The 24,613-nt window shown below is 44.2% G+C and overlaps 1 protein-coding gene across 1 annotated transcript in view; it reads right to left on the bottom strand.

Annotated features, from left to right (window-relative positions):
- Positions 1-1,554: 1,554 nt before the first annotated feature.
- LOC143168586 (amine oxidase [flavin-containing] A-like) overlaps positions 1,555-24,613 on the bottom strand; it is a 39,435-nt gene continuing 16,376 nt past the window's right edge. The window contains exons 4-15 of the mRNA XM_076355158.1: positions 19,024-19,128; positions 17,671-17,762; positions 14,495-14,636; positions 12,491-12,640; positions 11,019-11,178; positions 9,627-9,723; positions 8,012-8,065; positions 7,046-7,103; positions 6,517-6,614; positions 4,956-5,067; positions 3,421-3,483; positions 1,555-2,920 (exon numbers count right to left, since the gene is read on the bottom strand). Of these exons, the coding sequence (XP_076211273.1) occupies positions 2,765-2,920; positions 3,421-3,483; positions 4,956-5,067; positions 6,517-6,614; positions 7,046-7,103; positions 8,012-8,065; positions 9,627-9,723; positions 11,019-11,178; positions 12,491-12,640; positions 14,495-14,636; positions 17,671-17,762; positions 19,024-19,128 (1,287 nt within the window). The 3' untranslated portion in view covers positions 1,555-2,764. The remainder of the gene's footprint in view (positions 2,921-3,420; positions 3,484-4,955; positions 5,068-6,516; positions 6,615-7,045; positions 7,104-8,011; positions 8,066-9,626; positions 9,724-11,018; positions 11,179-12,490; positions 12,641-14,494; positions 14,637-17,670; positions 17,763-19,023; positions 19,129-24,613) is intronic.

Here is a 24,613-nt window from a genome sequence, read left to right on the forward strand (position 1 = left end):
GGTGATAAACTCAGTCCCAGTCTGTTTCAAAATTGGTTTAAGAAAGATGCCTGGCTGTTTAATATTTAAGCTAAACGTTTAATGTTTAAACAGAGAAATTGTTCTGATTATCAGAAAGGGCATTAAAGCAGGAGGGAAACTGGTCTACAATCTCTGACAAACACTGCCCTTTCTCTGCAGCAGCGTGGTGCCTGGGAGCTGCAGGAGTTTCAGAAATGCCAATTTTAATCAACCTTTTTCATTTCATTTGCCGCTTACCACTCCCACAGCAGTGAGACGTGCTTTTTCCCTGCAAAGTGGGGAAGATTGTACCTGGCCCTGTTTAACAGTTTGAGACTAGTTCAGCTGAATTGAACTTGCACTTCAAAACCCAAACAAATTGCAATAGAAATGTGCGTGGATAAGGTGAAAAGCGAAGCTGGATGGTGTCGGCCCATGGGTGTATGCCAGATGATTGGGGGTCCATTTTGCATATGCACACAAAAGCTGTGAAATTCAGATGTCAACTTTAAAGTCAGCACAAAAATGAACGGCTCTAACTGCCACAAATACACGTATGGATGAATATTTTTGAACAGATATGGACAGTGTTTTTCAGGCAGTGGAAATATCCCCCGGGGGAAGTGTGTAAGGGTGCAGAACTGTTTCACGCCACAAAAGGCTTGTCAGGAGCGAGCCTGTGCTCCCTCCCCGAGCCCTCCGGCGGGCACTGTGGCTGTGCCAGGCTGCATGCACGGGGTAGTCCTAGCGCGCAGGAATCCCTGTTTGGTAATGGCTGGAGCTGGGGAGAAAATCTGCAGGGAGCCCTCGACTCAAACAGCAATTCACGTTAGTCACTTTTCCCTCCATTAAAATGTTCCTAAGGTGGATGGTAAACCGACCTGTCAAAAATCCTTTAAATAAGCACTTAATACTACAGTTTAGTGTGTTCAAAATCCAACATTGCTGCTTCCTACTGAGACTATTCTCTCCTTTCCAGTGCGGATAATTTGAAGTGCATGTGTGAGTTCAAGGTAGATGGGAAAGCTGAAGCTGAAAATATAGATAGTCTTCTTATAAATAATCTGTTCAGGCTTTTTTCCCCCCAGAGAAATTGGTAGTGGCTGGCTGATCCTCACACAGAATGGATGCAAACAATGAACAAAGTAGCTCAGGAGACATGTACTGTCCGTACCACCTTTTCTGTGCGGTGCTTAACACTGGCACCGTGAGCACCTGCTCACGTCTGACGCAAGGGGCCGCTTGAAGCACCCCTTCCCTCTGGAAAGGGCTTCTGGTTTGGAGCCCGCCAGCACCTAGGCTGAGAATGGTCTGCACTTATGGTGTCTACAAGGCTTTTGTGCAAAAAAGTCAGAGGACATACGAATGTGGTTGAAGCAGAGGCCAGGAGTGAAGTCATCTTGGGTAGGCAGGTATTTCTGTTGGTGTATACATATGGATCATATCGAGCGGAGCAAGGGTTTGGTGGCTGCTGCATGTGATGTGCCTAGTGATTTAACACAGGTGCAGAGAAACACCACCTTCCGCAAACTCACAAAAAAACAACGCGAGAAAGAATCTGAAGAACAGTTTATAGAAGAACCCCTCTTACCAAGGTTTCAGGACTATTGAAAGGCACATTTCACCCATGTTGAATGACAGTTGAGTTCATGGACACATACAATGCTCACATTTCATGGCAAAAAGACCGCATAATGATGGTACGTTGCGAAACATATATTCCAGACTTCAGTTAAACACTAAAGTGATTATTTTAAGTGTGTCATGTACATAATAAGAGCGGAACAGGCAGATGCATCCAATTACTGTAATTTACAAGGCAGTAATTCAAGCCCCAAATATATTTCTCCTTATTGGAGGAAGGCGGTACGGATTACGAGCAAAACGAGGGGCAGCAAATTGACAAGGAGCCAGGAAGCTGCTGCCATTCGGGAAATAACAGCTAGCATCTGCTACAAGTTGGAGGGGCTTTAACTCTGCTCACTCATTTCTCTCTGCTTCAACAGCGAACGGCTGGGCTGGATCAGATGCTCTTGGGCCAGGAAGCGACCGAGAGCCGCACCGTGGCCGTGCCGCACCGACGCAGGCGCCCTGCAGAACAGATAAGTGTGGATGTTTGCTCAGTAGCGGGCAGAATAAAGTCCACTCGCGCTTCCTCTGTCGCCGTTTAGCGAGCTGCTTCATGCTAATTACCTCTTTTCAACCAGCTCGTGGTTAAGTTTCACGTTGTGATGATTAATAATTAATCAAATGCATTTGAAAATTAATTTGGCAATTCTACGTCTGATTGGCATGCTAATCTCTTCCGTGCAGCAGGGATGTTATAGGAATAACCTTGGATATTCTGAACCTCTAACCAACGTGAATACATAAGGGTATTTATTATCTTGTGTGGTAAAAAATAAAGCAGTGAGTGGAAACGAATGCATTCTCCAAGGCCTCTTTGCCATTCGGGAAAGGTGTGATCTGCATTTTGCCTTCCCTGTGTTAGGAATGTACTATCGATATTATCATGTCCAGTCAAAACAAATGGACAAGAAAAAGGCAAATTTGAAAAACACCCCCACAGTTGATTTATTTCTGTTTCACTGGTAGCAACTGCAGTAGATTTGATGCATTAATTATGGTACTAAAAAGAAAAATCACAAGGAGAATAACTTTTGCCCTTTCCAGCTGTCCGTGCCACTTCTCTCCAAAAATAACACTCATCTGGTAAAAGGGAAGAAGAGGGAGTATGCAGCTTCCACTGGACGTGTGGTCCCCGCTAGTTTCGAATTAGTAGTCCCTTTTTATAGGCAAACAGCCCCGCAGCAGCCACAGAGGTGAAGCACATGGTAGAGCTAAGCAGGCACAGCAGTCCCGGCACGGACGGCAGGTTCCTCTCCCAGAAGCTGGTGGTGAACGGTTGGGCTGGGACATCCTGGGGAAGAGAGGAGATGGTACCACCGCGGGGTCTCCCTCAGCGCGTGAGTGGGGAGGCGGCAAACGTCCCCCACTAGGCTGGGGAGGTGACAGGTTTTCCCGAGGACCAGACTGGGGGTGGGAAGGAGGGTCAGGGCTGTAAAACGCGTATTTTCTGTCATCCCGAACAGCCACGGGACAGTGAAGGTGGAGTTATTGTGACTGGAAGGAGGTTGTATTTGGCTTAAAACCATGGCCTGGGACTGGGCAAGCACTAGGCCGATTTCCTGCGTTTTGCAGTCCCCCAGGTTCCGAGATCTTTGTCCCTGGCTCTTGGCCATCCACCCCTCAGACAGGGGTAACGATATTCCTCGGACGAGTCAAAAAAAGTAATACCATCAGCACGTGAGGTAAACAAAACCTTGCCCGGGGGCAGGCCCCATAGGAATCGCCGAAACAGGGACCGCAGCCTGACCTAGGGGTGTGCGCCTGACCGGATGACGAGAAAGTCCGGCTTACCTTCGACTCTGGCTCTGGCATCCAAATTTCATTCTCTGAGATCTTCCCCATATTGTGCAATATCTAGAAGAAAAAATTATTTGTACCACGTGAGAAAAATTAAAACCCACAGCTACTTTTAGTTTTGGAAAAGCAGAGCAAGTCAGAGCAAGGTGACATTGATAAAAGGCATAACTATGACGAGCTGAAAGTGCTTTGAACCAGAAAATGTACAGTGATTTCTCCGTTTATATCAGTAAAGAGAGAAGAAGGAGGCAGTTTTGGTAGTTTGTGTAAATACATGACAGCTGGTCATCAAACGGTCCTGTGCCTAACCAGTGTTTTAAGGATAAAAGGACAGTTTCACGGAGTCATTTGTAAAAAGTAGGACTTCACTCAGAAATCCACACAGACTACAGCTTCTCTAGATGTTTATTTTAAATTTTTTTTCTAAGTACAGTAAAAGTGCTTTTTGACATGACAGTTTGAGAAATAGCAAGGTGAGGTTACCACCACACACTCGGGACGCAAAGCCTGTTAGGAGTCATGCTGCTTGGATCACAAACTAGAAAGAGGAGAGATACAACTCTGGGGCTTTCAAAGCATACAATTACGAAGTTATCTCTTGGCTTTTCAGGCAGTACAAAGCTCATCAAGGATTTTTCTTGAGAATAAACTGATTGTAACAATCATGGAGGTTCTTGGGGGCAAATGAATGTCTCCAGAAGAGACAGCTAACCATCTCTGTAACTACTGCTCACAGGCACGGAGAAAAGAGAAATAAGGTGACTTGAAACAGAGCAAGTAATGAGGATTATAAGGTGAATATGACGTTCTGTCAAACAGAAGCAAAGGGCTGATTTTCCCTTAAATAACAGCTCCGTGGCTCTGCCATACAGCAGTTGTAACTGTAATGTACACCCTTTAATGGCTTTTTTTCCTCCCTCCAGACTGTTGCAAAGGGATTTCACTGTGACTGGGAACTCAGCCCAATGTGTGTCATTCTGAGGAGATTTAGACATTATCAGAGCTGCCCATTACGAATTCATAAAGCCGAGCTAACGGTACTCGTAAAAGGAGAAGCAGAAAGGATAGATCAAAAATGAGAACAATGCTCAGATTTCCAGATTGCTGCATAGGAAATAGCTGCAAGCATTTGTAATGACTTAAATTACCTTTAAAACATACAGTGATTAATTTGTTAGAAATTGTGGTAGTATATCTAAGGGCAGCATCAGGTTGGAAGGTTTTTTCCTCTAGACATGAGGTATACAGCATGAGCGTCGTTTTAAGTCTCCAGTGCAGCAACACACTGCATAATGTTCTGATTTGGGTGAGATTCTTGGTTTCACTTTATTCAATAGCAAACTAAGTAAAGTTTAAAAAAAAAAAAAAAAAGGCTTTGGTTCACATCCTTTTCTGGGATTCTTCCCCATCAATTCCAGGAGCCCTTGCACAATTACAGGGTGCGATGCACAAAATCAGACCCTCCAAGCGGTACTTGATCCTTTTTAACCTTGTAATAGAGATGTTGAAAGCAACCCAATGGTCTGTACCTCTCTGGCTGCTCTCTCTCCTGCCTGTACGGCCCCCTCCATGTATCCACTCCATTGGGTAGCTGTCTCCGTGCCAGCAAAGTAGATTCTGTCAATGGGCTGGCGAATGATCCTTCAAAACAAATGGAGAATGTCAGATGACAAGTAACAGGAAGCCGATGATCCTTCTAAAAGCAATTTATGGGCTTTGATGGAGTGCTCGACTTCAGTTCTCCAAAAGTCCTGCAGACCTGGGCTGGGGAGCACAGTGCAATGAGCTGTCCCTGCAGGACCGCCTACCTGCTTCTGTACGCAAATCTGAGAGAGAGAGAATCTAAGACATAAATCAGTGTGCCCAGCTTCCGTGCAAAATAATATGAACCTTATTAGTGCTGGGATAAGGGATAATCCTAAGAGCCTCCAGAAATGCAGTGCAGCTGATAGATTTATGTCTTCTGCATGGCAGCTTTGTTATTATCCTGCCGTTACAATGGGATGTGAACGATGCTTTTGCAGTGACGGGTCACTAATACCAGCTTCTATTTGGAGGTTGGACTTGCCCGGCTGCAAGTTCTGCCAAAAGGGGATGGCAGCTGAAGGCCTCTACATTCAGGGAGTTGCATTCGCCCCACAGGGTCGTATAAGCCAGCCCCTCAGCTATGCAAAGCTGCACAAGCACCTTGGTCAACCCAGCGACAGGTAATGAGCTCCCCCTTTCCCACAGAGAGATGTGCTTGCTCTAAGGCTCCCATCTAACCCCCGATCAGATTTTGCCTGTCTGCCTGACACCAGCTTCCCCAGGTCAGAGGCCTCACCCATCGCTACCCAAGTGTTCAGATAAATTACAGCAGAAGAGTCTGTGCACGGGGTGACTTCTTCCCACAGGCACCTTGGCAGGGTGTAACTCCATGATGGACATGCTAAGGAGCTCATGCTGTGATGTGCTACATGGTTTGTCTGGTCTTTGGCTATGGATACAGGATTTGTCTCGTTGTTCCTATTACGTGCTGAACTGTGCCTTCCACACACTTTTCAGTGATATAGCTAGTATTAATCAGTATTATCTAACACGTTCCTTTAGGAATACAGCAATTCTTCATGGGGAAGGCACGGGAGGCTTTGCTGGGTGGGAGGAGCAAATGAGTTTTCATGTAAGGGTTTTGTGTCTTCCCCTTGTGATGTGACTCAGTGGGCTTCACCAGAACCTGATGCTCCACCTACGCAGTCAGTGGACACTCTTCATCTGTCTAAGATGTGTGCCCTCAGGGTCTTAGAAAGCATTAAAGGGATCTATTACAAATATTGCGTAGCGGCAAATATTGTAAGTAACCTAGCGGGGAAAGGTTTCCTGGCTCTAGCAGGTCCCTTTGTGACTGTGCTTTGTTTCCTTGAAAGTCACAAGAGAAACTCTGCTCTTACTAAAGTCAATAGGAAGATCCTTGTTAGCTGGGGAGTAGGGGAGTGGAAAGAGGGTTGGGGTTCCCCCAATATGCTACATATGCCATAAGTTTGTTGCATAAGGTATATCATTGTACATGAGCTAAGAAATGTAAATTAGAAAGCAAAGCGTTCTCCGGTTTACCTTCCATAAGAATACATTATGCCTGGTGGGAAGTAGGCTGTGTAACAACCCCCTGAATATTGCTCCATGCTCCAGTTCTTTTCTTCGTAATACACAGGCTGTAAGTATTAGCAAACATTAGAGAGTGAAACAGTGGCAGAGAAATTGGAAATAAAAAGCAAATTTCCTTTGAAGAGGGAAAAAACAGGCTAAGGATGCCTGTCAAAGGAGTGGCATGTCATCTGGCTAATGCTATCCATCTGCACAAAACAAATCTTTGCACTTTTACAGAAGCACTAGCCTCCCATGGGCAAATGACAGGACAAATTAAACCATGCACTGCCTTCTCTTTTCTTGTAAAGAGTGAGACTGGCAGCTCTTTTCTTGCTGTACTAGATGCTGCTGCCCTCCCCTTGGGAGTACATATTGTATGGCACAACATGCAATTTTAGGTACACATTTTAGGTACCAGGAATTTTGGCTTCATCCTCCAGAACAAAGGAGCAACATTACTGTACAACAGAGGTGAAAACAGGCATTCATTTCTTACATGTAAAGCCTCTTCCATCCCCATTGCCTTAGCATATGCCTCACAGATCTTCTTCTTCCTATATGAAAATAAAATCAGAGTCAGAAAAAAAAAGGTGGGAAAAAAGCTCTCAGCTATTGCTCTTAGAAAAAAAATCACATTCATTGCAATACATTGGAAAGAAAGTTGGGTTTGGCTTTGTTTTTCAGTCTGATTTCAAGTTCTTATCTTAACATACCTATTTCAAATGCTGATGCCTAAATGTGACATCCAAAATGGACCCAGGGAATGGGAAATGAAGGTTGATTTTGGCAATGAGCTCTGAAAAAATAAATCTTTGTACAGTTATTTTAGGATGCAGAGCCAATTCATTCTCATGTTCACTGGTGTAAGACCAGAAGAGAAGCAATATAAATCAATGAAATCCCTACAGGTTTACTATAGCTGAGAACAAAATATGAGCTGGAGAATACTACTCACACTCCTAAGCAGAAGTCCTCTTTCACTTGCATGTGTACCAAAAATCACATTTAGAAAGTACTGTTTGTTCATTTCACACACTAATGGAGAAGTGTTTACTGTTGTAAACACGGAGGTTTAAAATTTTTATCACCCAGTCTGAATGTGAAGGACACCCAAAACTACGCATGTCAGTGCTCCCTATATCCCTGGGGTGAAGCATCATTCAGTGGGGATGCAGTCTGGGAATATCTTCGGAAAAATCTCAGTTCATGTAGAGACAGAGAGCTTCCACATGGAAGAGTGGGCAGGACTTGGAAACTCAGAAATATCCATAACTGGGTGGATATTAGCATTAGTGTCTTGGCCTGTTTATGCTAAAAGCTCAATTTTTGCCCCAATTTCCAGTATTGGTAGTTGCACTGAGCATTTGTATACATGCATATGCACACACATACCCACACACATGGGGAAGCATCCCGGAGAACTGACTTATTTCTGAAATATTTACAGTTTCTGAACTCTTACCTCTCTTCCTTACTGAGATGGGCCAGTTTAACAGCCTTTCTGGTAAGGATGAAACTGAAAAGAAAAATACGGCATATAAATATTATGCAGTGTCAGCACCCCAGCTGATTCACAAGCTCTTGTTTGAAATGACTCTAAAAAAAGACGGGCAAAGCACTTTACCGCTACATAAAGGGCTTGACATTTTTTTATCATACCTCATCACTTAATAATTACAGGTCACACAGGTGAAAAGGCCTGTGTGGGGTACCCTGGGGAGTTAATTGAAAGGGAGAGCATGCATTCCCAGGGGGCAGGCGCAGAGGACTGCCTGGCAGCTACCAGATGAGAAAGCTGCAGATTGCAAGTGTGTTTTCAAAGCTGCCAGCACTGGCCTCATTTTGCTCCGTGGGAATGAGCTCTCCATCCCCACCGACTCAGGGGAACAAAGTTATATCCAAAATGGGCAGAGAGACGACAGCGTCCAGCAAACTAGCCTGCACTGCCTACCATCTTATACCTAGGTCTTATCCAAAAGGACCGAGACCCTGAGTCTTCTTGAGCTTTTGAAGTCTTGCAGGCCATATCACTGCCCATGTCATTTGGTGTTAACAAGTGATGGGAGCTTGCTGCTCTGACAAGCACTGCACAGTGTCATGGACCAGTTTAAGAACTGGGATTAATATTTATTCAGCTTATTATTTATGAAGGAAACAGATTTGGTGATTAGTTCATCTGACCTTAGTGGAGATACCCAGGGAACAAAGTATGTTCCTGCACTCTTTTAGAAAGTTGCATAAATCCACAAGGAGAAAGCAGGAAACTGTTTGCCATATGGGGTTTGGAGAAGGCTTACTGCTCTCAGGTCATGGACGTTTTTAAGCCTTGAACATGCCCATAAACATGTACGGTTCAGTAGAAGTGGCACGCTTTCCTTGCCAGATACTTAAGGAGTAGTTGCCTGACATTTTTATTGGCCTTTTTTTGGGAGTATCACCTCAGATTACAGTGGAAACATTTGTAAAGATTTTTTGTTTATATTGGCTTAACCTATTTTAAAAGCCAGTCAATGCTGTTACGTATTTTCCCATCTGTTTGTCCAAACTACTTTTTTACTTGGTGGTTTCTTCAGAATCCCGATTTCTTCACTGCACAGCGGCTGCCCCGCTCAACCACCAGCTGATGTTCGTTGTCCTGCCTCAGCTCAATGGGGAGAGGAGGCAAATGAGGGTTTCTTGGACAACCGCATTTTCATTTTGGCCCAGGTGCTAAAAACCAGGCCCAACATAAGCCAAATACAGGCTCACAAAGCTAGGAAAGAAAGGGATTTATTTCTAAATCTACTCCACAGCAAAAAACCATTAACTGAATACTTAAAATGAACTACAGCTGAATTCAGCAACTCCTTCCCAACCATCTCCTTTGTATTAGGCTATTTGTAGCAGAAGTATCACCTAGAAGCTTATACAGACTAGAGAGGCACAAGAGGCTTGTCAGAAGTGCTCTCCCCTGTCTATCAAAACTGTGGGAGTGGGCACCGCTGATGTAACCTGGCCATTTCCCCTCTTCCTCCTTCTTCCACTCCTTCATACAAAAAGAAATGCACATCTGTAAGTATGGGCTAGAAGCTCCTAACCCCATAATGGCAGGGAAGGATCCATCAGGTTTCGTGTCATCTATGGTTATTCCAATTGGAGACTCTTCATCCTCAATGATGAAGGAACCGCAATAACCTAAGGGGGGAAGAGAAAACAAAATGATTGTCAGAGAAACTTGTTGAAGATCATTGTTTCTGATAGTAATGAGCAAGGAAAATTATCCATAAAAGGAATGGTACAGTAATTCCTTCATCACCAATAATACCTACATGTCTGAGATGTTTTTGTAACAGCCTCTCTCCTCTCTTCCCTCTGACTCTGGGAAATTTTGTATACAGACTTATAAAAGTTTTATTTAAATTCCATTATTACTTAGCAAGGAATTTCTGTAGATTGTTGCAAGTCCCTTCGGCTTTCTATATTGGGGGCAATAAACACTAAAAATAGACAGATCTAGCAAGAACTGTGATGGTTCGTTCCATGAGTAACTTTAGCCAAAACAAGAGCAGCAGCAACAAAACCCAGTGTAATTACATCTGGTCCCTGCAGGCTCAAATTTAAGCCCTGTATTGATTTTGCTGACGATAAGACTGTCAGGAACGGTGTCCTGTAACAGTAATGCAGCAGAAACACGGGCTGTCTAATCTAGTATCACATCAGTACGTGTTTCAGATGAACACACAAAAAATCCCATATAGATAACAATGTATAAACCTGCCTACATTTCCTTCTAATCCCAATGGCCGGTTTGTGCCCTGAAACATGCAAAATTATATTCGTTTGATTAAGAAATGTTCTCGCCCAGTGCAACTCTCAGTATCATTACATAGGAATTGGAAACTAATCTGTTCATACAAATAGCTCTGGAAATGGTATCAGTTACAGCTGAGAAACACATGATGTTGCAGCACATGGAAAAAATATCTTGAGTTAAACAAAAAGCTAACCTACTTTTTCCAGTCCTCTGAGATATCAAGTCTGTTGAACAGAGGATTAAAAGCAGGGAAAGGTCTTGCTTACACCTTAAGCTCTCCTTGTCATCTGCTGTAAATTCTCTTTGGCTGCCCTAACTCTGTCCCCGGCAGGGAGAAGCAAGGACCTGCTGCTGCAGGGTCACTGCTTCTGCGCATTGCAGGTTTCAGCAATGCTTCCCAGGGAAACCTTGCTTGTTCTCTCAGTCGTCCCTCCTCAGCTAGCAACAACGAGATTCGGGATCCTACTTGGGTCTGGACTTATCTTTGGGACAAGGCGTGCACTCAAGCTTGGAGGAAGAGCTCTCCTTTCTAAGGAGCTTTACCTTTCACTTTTCTGTGTGTTTGGTTTGGGGGTTTTGCACGTTTAACCCCCTCTTGGATTTATTCCCTGATAGACAGCAGAGCTTCAAATTTGTGTAGCATGGGGCCCCCGAGTCCTTCACTTTCCCCACATACCCTTCCTCTCCCAGAAGGCTTCCCTGTAGTACACCATGCATTTTATGACACACCCCATAGGCAAACGTTGAATTAACTGGTTTCTCTTTGGCGGCAGTTCTGGTTTGTAATGAATCTTCGTTGTCAGGATTGGAGGGATAGCACTGATCACATACTTGCCCTGAAATGTAAAACACAGTCAGTACAGACAAGGCGCTGCCTCTCACTGAGGTCGCCCCTCAGGACACGTTTGAAAGATGCTCTTATTAGTTGTTAACAGCTTTCCCACACCTGACTTTGCTACTTGGCTTTCCCACACAGATATTTCCAGGTGACCAAAAGAATTCTGCCATTTCAGAAAAAGGAGCTGGGAAAAAACATGTTGTTTTGTGGTTAGGTGATTCTTGACGGCTTCCTGGACACTACAGGACCAGAGTTGAAACTTGGCTGGAGACAGGTGGGGAAATGGGAAAAGATGGATCTTATGGCATAGGTAAAACTGCCTTTTATCATCCCCAGGAAAATATGACCCACATTTGTCCAAATTAAAAGCTGTTAAAAAAAAGAATAATCACTTTTGTGCATGTTCACAGGATACTACTTCAGGACAAGCAACCCTGATGGTGATTTTAGCTTTCCTGAACACGCTCCATCCCTCTCGCAGGTCCTGTGTCTGACTGGAGTGATGAAGGACGCTCTGTTTCGGGGCTCAGGGTGACACTATCACAACAGACGCTGCTGCTCTCAGGCGCTCTCGTGCTGGTGGGGCCGCTGAGTGCAGGAAGGCCGTCTCCTCCGACTTGGCTGCTGCTCAGCCAGCATGGAGGGAGAAGCCAGCGGTATAACTCTGGGGTTTAAAAATCCCTGGGGGAGGGAGAGAGTCCCTCCTCCAGGACATCTTTAGACCAGCTTCTCTGCCAAACAGCCCCTTCCCTTTCTTTTAGCTTTCCCTGAACATCCTCCAAACACTGCCACCAGTGAGACGGGGGTCTTGCAGACCATGATGGTCCTGCACAAACCCCCGCGGCAGGCTGGGCTCTGTGTGCGGAAGGGAGCTGCCGCCCCGTGGGTGCCACTGCGGGTGGTCATGTACTGATGGAGCATTTCACAGCACCACTGCACAGAGGCAAAATCTTACTAAAGGCATTTGAAATGTCTTTTTTTTGTTCTGCAAACCACAAACTTAGATACGAACAGGAATGTTATTTTTCCTTTCTTTGAAATGGTCTCAATGCAGAACGAAAATGTAAAAATATATAATCACAGAAAAAGTTAAGGCAGAAAAGGCAGAGTAATGACAGAAACTGACTAGCAGAACACAAAGAAGAGACCCAGTCATAAATAAATCCATAAAGCAGGTTTCACAGAGTGTCAGCGTAGTCCGAGAAATAGACACACATAAATGGGTACTTTCTGATTACATCTGGCTAAGAGCTACAGCAGATGTATTCCCCCACTAAATGCATACTCTACTTTTATTCTGATCAAATTACCTCATATATCTCATGGTTTAGAGTCTCCACAATGACATTATCACCTGTCTGATCAATACGGACCACAGGTCTCTCCAGTTTAACTTTGCCTTTGAGGCGTTCCATTATTTTCTCCGATATCTGACCAGAACCCCCTTTAAACTTCCTCTCCTAAAAAACAAACAGAAAAGAAACACAAACAAAAAATCACCAGCATTAATCACGACGACGTTGAATATGACTTCTGCTCATAACCAAGAAACTCCAGGCCAAATCTGCAACTCCTAAGGGTGCATAAAGAGGCCCAGACTTTCAGAAGAGCGAAGGTGTAAACCTGAGCCTCAGTGGGGATTGCTGCCTAAACCAGTTTTGCAACGACTTCCTCAGTTAGCTGGCTTAAAGACCCTTGAAGCCTAGAGAACAAACAAATATAATGCAGGTATTCTAGCTAGTATAAACATATCACATCATTAAAAAGAGGTTTTGAGTATTTTACCCATCACTGTGCTACCAAAACCCTCATGCGTGACAAAGACACCAACTTGCACCTGTACAGTGAAAGCCTGCACCAGCCCAGAAGCAAGACAGATCTTTAACTGGGTCTGGCCTCGAGTGTGGCAGGCTATGAGCTTTATCTGTCCCTGGGAAGATGCAAAGACATTGCTGTCTGGAAAAAAGCACAGTCTGTGACACAAATTTCCTTGCGATGTCTGTGCAAAGGCTCAGAGGAAGCACTAACCCTCTTTCATCTACCAGCCACCAGCGTTGTATCAAGCAGCTCACTTTTACATATAAGATGCTGGTACTGGCAGGGAGGAAAGGGTCCACAAAGTCTTGTGCTGAAAGACTGAAATGGCTGCCTGAAGAAGTTTTACAAGACTCATCATGGCCGCTAAGTCAGAAACCCTTAGCATTTTTGCTCAACTGATTTTGATTGGGGTGAGGGGAGAGGGAAGGATGGTAGAAACCAAGACAGCTTGCCCCATCCAGGCACAAAGAAAAGGAAGTGCTCTTCCCAGGCTAGCTTTTCCCTCTCCACGTCTTGTTTAGCTATGAGTATCTTGGGATTAATTTTATTTTCAATTCTTGCTGCAACATCTAGCAGTTGCTGACATGGAACAGCAAATGTGGCTGAGGGGCTCCTGAGGAGGAAGGCTCTTGGGTCTTGCTCCTACCTCAGGGCAGCATTAGCTCTACTTATATCCTTCCTGACACATGGTTGTCTATTCTTACCCCAATGGACAGATGTTGATGGAGACTTCGTGTCTCTCCAGGTAACTTCTCTTAATGTCTCCCTATCCTGGCACACTTGGAGGGGTGTGGTACTATCTCCACTTTTGCTGTTGGCAGCTTAAGTCTGAAATGCTGCGTGTGCATTCTGAGGCTGCGTTAACTGAGGTAGGAGGCTAGTAAAGGGTGCTGACATACCGCATCCAAATTACTTTGACAGCCCCCTCTCCCCTTTTCTGAAACTTCATCCAGAACAATCACATGAAAACCATGATGTTCTGCAGGCAACCAGGCACCTGCCACGACCAAGGCGAGAAACAGTCTGAAGTAGCTCATAAAACATGCTGCCATGTGAGCTGTCCCAAGAAGGAAGGCCCTTTTGCTATCTACTTCAAACTCTTGTCATTAGAGGCTTCAACACCAAAAAAACATATTTCACTCTGAAGTACACTTGCTTTGAACTCCTGAAAACATTCAAATGTGCTAAGTAACCCATATAAAACAAATTGGCAAAAAAGCAACAAAACAGAAACAAAAGGACTGTGCTGAAGTGAATGCATGAAAACACAATTGATAAAATTGTCCCAATTTATCCCAAAGCCTAGCTAATAAAATTCCTCATTGTACAGTTAGCGAAGAGGGCTGTTCCACCCCATAAGAACACGATAGTCTCCGGTGCCACATGCACTTGGTGTTTCGTCCTCTTTTCATTAATTGCAGGGCTTTGATGGGTACAACACTCCACTTGCTCTTTATGGTTTCAAGAGAGGAGAAAGAATATGAGAAATTTTGTACCTGGCCCCCATTGGTGATAGAGAAAATCCTGGCTGTGCCCCCACACTGCCTCACGTACCACAGGAACCAGAGAGCGGAGACTTCATGAGGCTCAGACGTGACGTTGACATTCACAAAGAAGGTGGCAAATTCTTTAGCAGCTCTGCGCGAGACACAAGAGCAGAAACAGGCAGTGAGCAAATGTGACTTCCTGACTGCTTTCAGGATTTTCTTTGTTATTCTCAATAAAGGCTGCTTTCCCAAAGTCAGAAAAGCCAAGATGATTTGTATCTGTCTCATTTTTTAGTCTGTAGCGAGACTGTTTCAATGGGTTTCTGTCAGCACCTCCCTCCCTCCCAAAGCATTTACCCATCTAGTTTGAAATCCCACTGATTTCACCTTAGTTATTTCTTCAGATAGTTTCCCAGCTGCTATTCCTTTCATCAGAACAAATATTTTTCTCAACAGGAGAATGCATTTGGTAACCAGTTAGTGAAACTCTTCTGCATTTCTCCTCCATGGGGAGCTGATCGGGCACATCATTTCCAAGGTCTGATGGGTCCCCAGGGACTCAACTAGCCACACGGCCAAGACATCCCCCATCAACCACGTAACACTGCTGCACAGACCTTTTGTGAAACCAAGAATCAGACATGGTAAATAACCCAGAGAAACCAAATTGGTAATCATTGCTGTAAATTTAAGGAGAGGGTCAGCTGTCTACCACAATAAGTCCTCTGAACGTAAACAGTTACAGCAGCAGGAAGCGAGAGCCTGGCTATTCACATTTCTTTCATTTGTGGCTACAGATTGCTAAGAGAATTGAGATCATTTTGCAAAGAAGGTGAAAGGTCTTTGACTTGGATGAAGTTTCATAAAACAACATGAATTTATAATCATCTGCTAAAGGAAGGAACTTTGCAAGTTATCTGGGCTAAAATATGTAACTTATAAACTTTTATAACCTAATTTCCCTGGGTATGAAGTCCAGACACCTCTATTTCATTAGCCAGGATATGAAAACATCCTGCACGCAAGAACCCTCTGCAACAATCCTGAAAGCACCAAGACACTAAACAGTCATAGCAGGTTCAGGCCTGAGAAACGTGAAGAGTCTCTCCAGGATCAGTAGATGCTGATCTGTGGCACATGACAAACAAATCTTCTTTTATAATCTTGACCCAAGTCATATAGAAAATGCTGCAGAAGAACTTTTCTGTTTAGGGCATTACGGTTTTTAACTATGTGTAGAAAAATCTGGCTTGGCTTGAAGATCTAAAATGGCTTTTTACTGTGGTTTTGAACGTGTTTCAGCTGAGCACATCCATTAAAATTGGAGTGCCACAAAACCATTGGCAGTAGAAGCAGTCTTGCAGAGAAGCGTGTTACAGGAGAGATCACTATAAACCCAGTTCTGCTTATACTCCACTGGCTCCCTGACTAAGGGGAACAGTAAAAACCAGAAGAGGAAGAGCCAGTGCACTTGCAACAGAAAGGGTAGTTCAAAGTGACCGAGTTCGCAGGCAAATGGCTCATAAAACTAATTGTAATGAAAACTACAATGCCACAGTGAGCAAGAGAAAGTCCAAATGGCTGTACCTTGTATCACATGGAGCTGGAGCAAGATTTAAACAAGCCAAATAATTTCAAGCGGAAAGTTTTGGTCAGGAAGCTGCAGGCACAGTGCTAAACCACAGTCAGACTGAAAGTGCAAACAGAGCACAGCCACACAAAAGATGCTGAGTGCAAGGGAGGACAGCCTTACAGAATAGCATAGGGCTCGGCACAGCAAGCAGAGATACAAGTGCTCGTATGAGCACACTTCTCTTTGCCTTATAAAGAGAATTAATTGAAAAAGGAAAGGAAGAAAAGAGTATTTCCAGTTGTCGTCACCCCATATTGAACATGGTGCCTTTTTTAATCGTACAGTGTGGTCTCTCATAGACATATAAAACACACTGCTCATTTTCTAGGCAATATATTACCTTGGGCCCTCTTCCTACCAACTAGGGTTGATGCTCTGTTGGACTTGCTACTCACAAACAAGGAAGACCTGTTGGATGATGCAAAGGTGAAGGGCAGCCTTGGCTGCAGTGGCCATGAGACTGTGGAGTTTAAGATCCTGAGAGGAGTAAGACAGACAGCAGACTGCAACCCTGGATTTCGGAAGAGCATATTTTATCCTCCTCAAGGACCTGCTTGGCAGCATCTCATGGGAAACTACCCTGTAGGGCAAAGAGGCCCAGGAGAGTTGGCTGGCATTCAAGGACAGCTTCCCAGGAGCAGAGAGAGGGTGCACTGCAACGGGCAGAGCTGAGCAAGCGCAGCAACAGGCTTGCTGGGATGAACACAGAGCTCCCGCCTGGGCTCAGGCACAAACCAGCCAGGGAGGTGAAAGGCAACAAGAAAGGTTATCTCGGCTGCCTTGTTTGCCTCCAAGGGTTTCGGAGGCCCAGCAGGCACTACTGCTGAAACAAGGAGCAGCATTTGAACTTCTCCGGAGTTTCCAGAGCCAACAGCTGCTCACCTCCCCCTCCTTGGGTCTTGTGCTGCCCCATCCATTGAGCGACCACTTGAAAGCAGCTGCCCTCTGGCATGGCGTGCTGCTCTCCGATGTGCCAACGGCACCTGCCTGCTCCGTGGTACACGTGATGCAGTTCACGCAGTAAAAGGAGACACATACGATAACTGCGCAGGAGAGGACATAGCTGAGTCAGAAGACATCGGTTCTCAGCTCCTAGCCTACCATGGGGCTGGGGAAGCCCCCTCACCTCCTTCTGCCTTCATTTCTGTGCCTGCAAGTGACCTTTATTCATACCTACAAAGCAGAGTTTTATTTACATGTTGCTTTTCCTAAAGACAAAGGCACATGTTCTCCAACTGAATGAAGTGAAAGCATGGTGAGAAGAGACCACGCTGTCACTCTCGTGTGCATGGGCCCACTGAAGCAAACCCCAGGTTTCCCCAGCACCTTTAATCCCATCTGCCAGCCAATCCAAGCTCTGCGTACCACTTTATCCTCCACAGGCCCTCACCCACTGCCTGACAACAGCCCATCACAAAGACCAGCCTCATCTCAAACACCTCCTGCTCTCTCACCGCCTGTACCCCAGCTGTACTCAGCTGTACCCCAGAATTTGCCAGGAAGCCACTATCATTCTGCAGCTGGATTTCAAAGTGAATAAAGAGTTATGTACTTGGTCCAGCAAATCTTATTTATCAGCTCTTTCATGGTCATTTTGTCCCATTCTTCAGCATGCGGAGCGTCCCATGGTGCTTCCAGAGGAATCTGGAGACAGAGGCAAAATATTCAAGAAATTATTCAGTACTTTATCATTGCCTGGTCATGGCTAGTTTTTAGCACAGAGTTCATTGATATGTTGGCCAGGAGTTGCTTTTGTCCCCTGCACATGGTTGTAAATCTGGAATAAATTCACTAAATGGAACAGTTTCCATTCGCACCTTTGGGCATGAATTGTACCATGGCCACCAAACCTGGCTTTGTCTGACCAATGAACTATATCCATATGTTGGGACTCATCTGGCCTTTAGTCGTCCAGAAGTGAGGTGTCTATTCTAATTTAGTTGTCTTGGTGTTCTCTAACAGCTGAGGGAAAAATTCTTTCTCTAGTCAGAGATTCAGTCAGTTACAAGATGGGTACCCAAAGGCCCCTATGTCTCTCCGTTAACTACAGAGGGAGCAAAAATGTCTAGATACTATTCAATTATTTTTAGACAGATAAATTCTTGATAATCCATTGCATGTAAGTTACCATGACATGTGAGGACACTATCATATATTTGAATCTTTAAAAAATATATATTATTTGACAAAAAAATGTGTAGTGTCATGCACAAATTTGATTCTGTGAAACCACATAAACCTGATGAACTTTGCAGGAATACAGTTAATTATGCTTGAAGGTTATTGTAAGGTAGGGCCCCTGGTTTGTAGCCAGATTATAAGGCAACTGATATTTGAAGGACAGCATGATGCTCCAGGGGCTACTTTTTGCACACAGGAAGATCTGCAGTTGTACTGCTTGAATTTTGAAGGCATTTACTGTTTAAGAATTTTAGAAATAAAATTACTATCAAGGCAAACTGGAGCCCAGCTTAGGCAGCTACAAAAAAGAATAATCTTTACTCAAAAAGGCTGTCACAGGGGAAGGGGAAAAACCCTTCTCTTCTCCCAGCTCGTGGAATGGTTTTCCCTGGCATGAGAAAGTACATACACTGAGGTTCAACCTCATTTTTTTCAGATATCTTATACACCTCCAGATCTTTTTGTATCCTCTCACAGAATCATAGAATGGTTTGGGTTGGAAGGGACCTTTAGAGATCATCTAGTCCAACCCCCTCTCAGTGAGGAAGCCCTGTTATTCCTGATAGTTCCTGGGCAACACAGATATCTTTCCTGATGGATGTTTCTTGGTTTTCTGTATTAAAGAAGCAATAAGAAAGCCTGCCAGAAACAAAACCAAACCAAACCAGATTTACTCATGGTGACATGAGCATTGTAGGAAACAGATGCAATTTACAGAGCCTACCTCTTTTCCCAGCTTGTCCATGGTCCTCCAGAAGTTATTGTAATCCAGATAAACTAAGGGATTCCATGTAGAAGGGGAAATACCCAGGAAACAGCGTGACTTTCCCTAAAATACACATAAGAACATAAGCAACTGAAACACAACAGAGCATATCTTCATTATTCGAGAATACAAAATTCTCAAAGAAGTCATCACATGGTTGACCTTTTGCCCCAAAAGACCTAGCTTTCTTTTTCTTTTTCCCTTTTTTTTTTCCTGCATATGCACGTAAGCAATGGAATGCATGAAGCTAAGTATGAGGGGAAAAAACAGTTGGGCTGACATTAAAAAAGACACTAACACTTTCATTTTATTTGGAGGGGATGGAGAGGGGTACATTTGTTCTGAGCAGGCTGTAAAATTCTGGGCTAAGGAGACTCAAGTAATAGCCAAGGAGGTAATATTCCTTGTTCCTAAGCATTCTTCATTATTACATATGAATGAATCTAATGTTTGCCTGCCTGCTGAAATGTGCATCCTAAAATTTGCATGGGTCTAAAATTGCATGCATGTTACACTATTAAACTATCTAAGCACCTTTATGGTAAACCTCATCTATAAAAAGCAAACATACCTCTTTCTTTATTATACCAAGTACCTTGGGAGAAACCTAGCCTAAAAAAAAAAAAATTGCCAAAAGAAAGTTTTTGGCTGCAGGAAGAAAAATTTCGTACACTTGCAAAAATGGTATCAGTACTTACAATGTGTATGACACATAGCTGCAACAGGAATACAGACTGTTTCAGATAATCCTGTGATATAATGATAAGCAAAACAACCTAACAGCAGCTGATTTTTTGTGATAACTTTAATCTGAAAGAGGACTGGATGAGCAGTCAACATCTTCTCATATTAAATTTCTTTGAACCTTCCCCCATGTAAGTCAACAGCAAATTTCTCATCAGACCTCTTAAATGTTTGCTCTTCCAGGTGTGTCAAAAGTTTGCATGAGGTCACGTGGCAGGATGCAGTGAACACGCTGGACCATGACAGGTAGGAGCTGTGGTGCTAAGCTGTGTGCAATGTGCTTTTCAGTGCAATGTATATCATGCCAGCCCATCGCACCTGGCAGGTGGGAGTCACAGACCAAGATGAAACTCGGAGACCATAGTGAGCTTTCAGACTTGGCGAAAGCAGTAAAAAAGCCAAACTCCCACATTTTGGTCAACTTTTGTCGTCCCCAGCGCAGGTACAATGGAGGAGACAAGAGTACACGGGTAGGGGACAGAAGTCTTGCTATGGCCAGCACTGCTTGGTCCCTCTCTCTCCAGAGGATGGCTGCAGTGATGCCCCAGCTCCGGCAGCCAGCCGGGCCCGCAGCCCACTGTGCTGTACCTCCTCCCAACTTCAGTGAGGGCAGCAGCAAAACCGCTCTCCTGTTTAGTCTAGACAGAGTAATCTCTGCTCTGGGCCAAGAAAAGCACAAGGTTATGATCTCAGCACTTAGTTCAGCTTGAGAACCCAGTGCTTAAAGGTGAGGGTTTTTTTAAATTTCCAACAAATGAGTTTTCTTTTCAAGCCACCAGGATGCCTCTGGTGGTGGTTGGTTACTTCTGGATTTCTGGGTATGTAATCTTAATCTTGTGTACTTTTTTCCTCTCTTTTATCCCTGTTTCTTTCAGTTTTAGAGAGTTACATTGGAGGAAGGTGGGTGGGGGATGCTGCTCCAGCCTTCTCCAGGTGCACATGTGTATGCAAAACACACTTCTGCCATGGCAAAAACAGAGAAAATGCTCCTACGAACTACCAGCAAAGGAATCCTCTGCACAACACTGCCTCCTCCTTTTCCTTGAGCATGATTTCTCACTGCCAGCTTGGAGCACTATGTGTTCAGCCACAGAAAAGAGGACCAAAAAACGCATGCAAAGTGATATACTGCATGCTACAGCTTTTTCTGTCAGAAACCAATGCTGTATCAAACAAGGAAATCCTGATACAAAGCAGTAGTAAATTGCTAATAATTTTCTTCTTATTGCACAACATCTTGTTCTTCAAAAAGATCATCAAATACGGCTCCTTCAGAGTTCATTTATCGCTAGACTTTTTATTCTGATCAGGAATGCAGGTGCCATCAATGTGTCTTCCTTGACGTGCTTTAACACCAATAATCCTGCCCTTAAGCAGAGATGAGGTGCAATGCTGTCAGGCCACCCAACAACAGGTGAAGATAAGTTATTACTGAAGTTCTGTCATGTCAATATTGCAAGGGGACAAAGGGAAATGATAAGCCCGCTGTTCAGGAGTAGCAGGGAAAACTTCCCAAAGTTTTTCACCGTTCAGTAAGACCTCTTTTCACACAGCTTTTTGGTAAGTGACTGTGCTTGTACTGAGTGCTGTAACTTGCAAATACCTATCCTTGGCTTACTTAACTCAAAAAAAGAAGCACTTATTTAAAAAGAAAGCCAAAAAAGTAACTTCTACAGCTCCTCTCCTCCTCTTGTTTTCAGCCAAATCTATGCCTTATATTGCTGGAAACAACAGCCCAAGAAAAGTCTCTCTCAGTAACTCTATGATGAGGGTTGTGCCAAAACAGCTTCTCCAACTCCCAGTATTAACTCGACCGTGTTCAACAGCTACAGGTTCAGGAACTCCCAAACTACCCTGTTTGCTGCAGATGGGGCAATTGGTGACACAACTTGCCCACTGCCTGGCTACCTAATATTTTCCTCCAAATTCTCCACCTCTATACTAGCTTTAGACCACCATAACCACAAACTGCTGAGGACTGATCAAGAAGTCTTATGACCTCAGCCACTGGTATGACACGTATCATATTAGTATTCATTTATCTGCTATTGGAAAAAAGAACTATCCTTTTATTACTGATCTGAAAATATTATTATCCCCACATCTTTGGTCAATGGCATAGCCCAGGAAGATCAATGGGAAAACATATTTTATCCCCTGAGAACTACGAAATGCCAACCGATAATTAACAGTCTAAAGTTGTATTACTTGCTGCTCTCTTCTGCATGCAAAAAGCCGTAATTTCACTAAGACTGGAGACCAAGGGCAGGAAAAGCTGGAAAAATACACCAGTGCTAACAGACCAGAAAGAAGCCGAGACCAAATTCAAAGAGGCTGAAATAGTTCACAGACACACTAATGCCTTGTGCAGGGAGGCTGGACCTATAAGAGGTGGGAGCTGATCGGAGGAAAGCCCAATTCTAACAAATTCCAGGAGAGAAATTCCCATTGCCCATCAGAGATCATGAGCCAAACAGCCTCAGCCACATCAGTTTTTCAACTCTCTCTCTTGCACATCTCCATAGCAGGGAATAAATCTAGCCCAAATGACCTGGGGCTGGTAAGTTACTCATTTGTTTTTAATATTGTCTCCCTACTAGGCAGAGGAGCTCTGGCTGCACGTTTCACAGAGGAGCTCACTGCGAGCAGGCAAGGTCTTGCAATATTCCATTTTTAAACAAGTTTATAGTGTTCTGGGTATATTATTTTGAGAACTACTGTTTTCTTAACTGAAAGGCAAATAACCTACTGGCTTTATTCCCATGCTAACACAAGGCTGCTTGACTGACCCACAGAGTTTATCTAACGTTTTTTTTCCATTTCCTGGTGTGTCAAACGCTTTACTGCAGACCTCAGATTTGAGTCCTGCTGCCTGCCTGGATTAGTTACCCCACACCAATCCAAAGGAAACAATATCCCCAAGCACTGTAGTTCAGTGGTTAGAAAGAAGGCAGCAGAGAGATGTGTTCTGCAAGGTCTGTCTTTTCCCTGCCCAGGGCTACGCTGTGGCTTGTAGCCGAAACTACAGGAATTAAGCCCAAGCTGCCCCAGCTGTGACACCGCTCCAAGTTTCAATTCATGCAAGAGGAGCAGACAATTTTGCCAGTCTTGAGGAAGGCAAGTCTGGCTCCTGCCCTCTGTGCTGAGGATGCGCTACGCGTCAGGAAGCACAGGAGGAGCATCCCCTGCGCCCCAGAGCAGGGGTTGCTATCGCCCTTGGGCCATGCACAGCACACACAGCTAGAGCAGCGGCTCCGTATGGTGTGAGCCCTCACGTGGGCATCCTTCCCTGCTCAATACCTCCGGCAGGTCTAGCCTTGCAAGTGTTACAGTGCCTTGGACTGTCTGTGATTCCCGTGTCCAAACTGCAGATTTATGGCAATCTGCACAGACTTAGTCACAGACTTACCTGCTGCACCCTGATCTCTTAATCTTAAGGCTATATGAAGGAAAGGAAAGACTAGACGGCCAATGTAAAGCATTGCATGCAAATGCTTATCTTTTGTCAAGTGTTACCTTGCTCTGAAAATCATAAGCAAACAAAAAAGCAAAACCAGTCCTTATTTACTAATGCTACGTATACCAGAGCCAAGTGCTGCAGCTAGATATTAGAGGACTGCAGTTATATGAGAAGGTTAATACCACACCAAGGCCCTAATGCCTTTACTTTCTAGGGTCTTCTACTAAAGAGAAGGTGAAAACAAAGCACAGCATGACGTTCAAGGGCCTCTGTAAAAATAAAAAGCTATCTGCCTCTTCTGGGAAGGGACAACTCCAGCACAACTGCCTTTTCTCAGTCCTAAAGCATTCTTGATGAATTACGGGACAGTGGCCACAGAGCAATTTGGCTGGAAAGAAAGTCTGGGGCTTGTAACAAAATCTACAGTTTGAAGTTACAGATTTACGACGACAAGATACAAACAAAATCCTGATTGATATCAAAGCGGTCCACGTTACCATGCTAACTGATGGGAAAGAATGAACAAACAAAAAAGAAGATAAACAATAGTTACATATTTGGATTTTTTCAAATAAACTGTAACTACAAAGGAAACCTGCCCACATGAAGCAACGTGGTTCTTAAAGCTTGCAGTACATGGAATTTTTCCACATACATATGGGAAAAATTCCTTTCAGAGCAAAGCAGCTCATGAAATCCCTCCGGGGATTTCCACTTTCCCTTGGCTGCTTCCGCTGCTAGGATAAACGATTTCCCCACTTTCCCCCAACTCAGTCCAAGCAGTATCCTGGAAATCTTCAGAAAGAGCCAAACTGAACCTATTAGTATGGTAAACAAAAGACCAAAAATGTCTTAATCTGAGGATGCTGGGGATTATATACAGTTGAAGGACTGTCACAACAAAATCTAAAGCCATGTTTAGTCATTCCTCAAAACTCTCCCTCTCACCTCTGACAAAACTGCACAGCATGGCAGACTTGCCAGAGAAATGCCCTTGGGAAGAGACCTTCCTGTCTGGCCCCGGCTATACGCTCCCCAACAGCCATCAGCTGACAGAAATAGCAGATGAGAAGCAAGGAGGAAAGTTTTAGTCATACTTTTCAAACCTGAAAGGCAGCAGCTGGCCCACGGCTGACAGTGTATTAGCCCAAGAAGCTGAAGACATCCATCTTTCAGATTAATATTTAATTTCTGGGGCAATGATCCTTTAATATCAAATCATCTCTTTGCTAACACATTTTCTATCATCTAGGAAATACCACAGGTGCTCGGGTTCCTGGAGCTGCTTTAATGAACATGAGGGGCGCACCTATAGCCAGGAGAGCACAAATCCCTACCTGGACA

This window comes from Aptenodytes patagonicus, chromosome 1 (assembly GCF_965638725.1).
Source record: "Aptenodytes patagonicus chromosome 1, bAptPat1.pri.cur, whole genome shotgun sequence".
Classification (NCBI taxonomy): domain Eukaryota; kingdom Metazoa; phylum Chordata; class Aves; order Sphenisciformes; family Spheniscidae; genus Aptenodytes; species Aptenodytes patagonicus.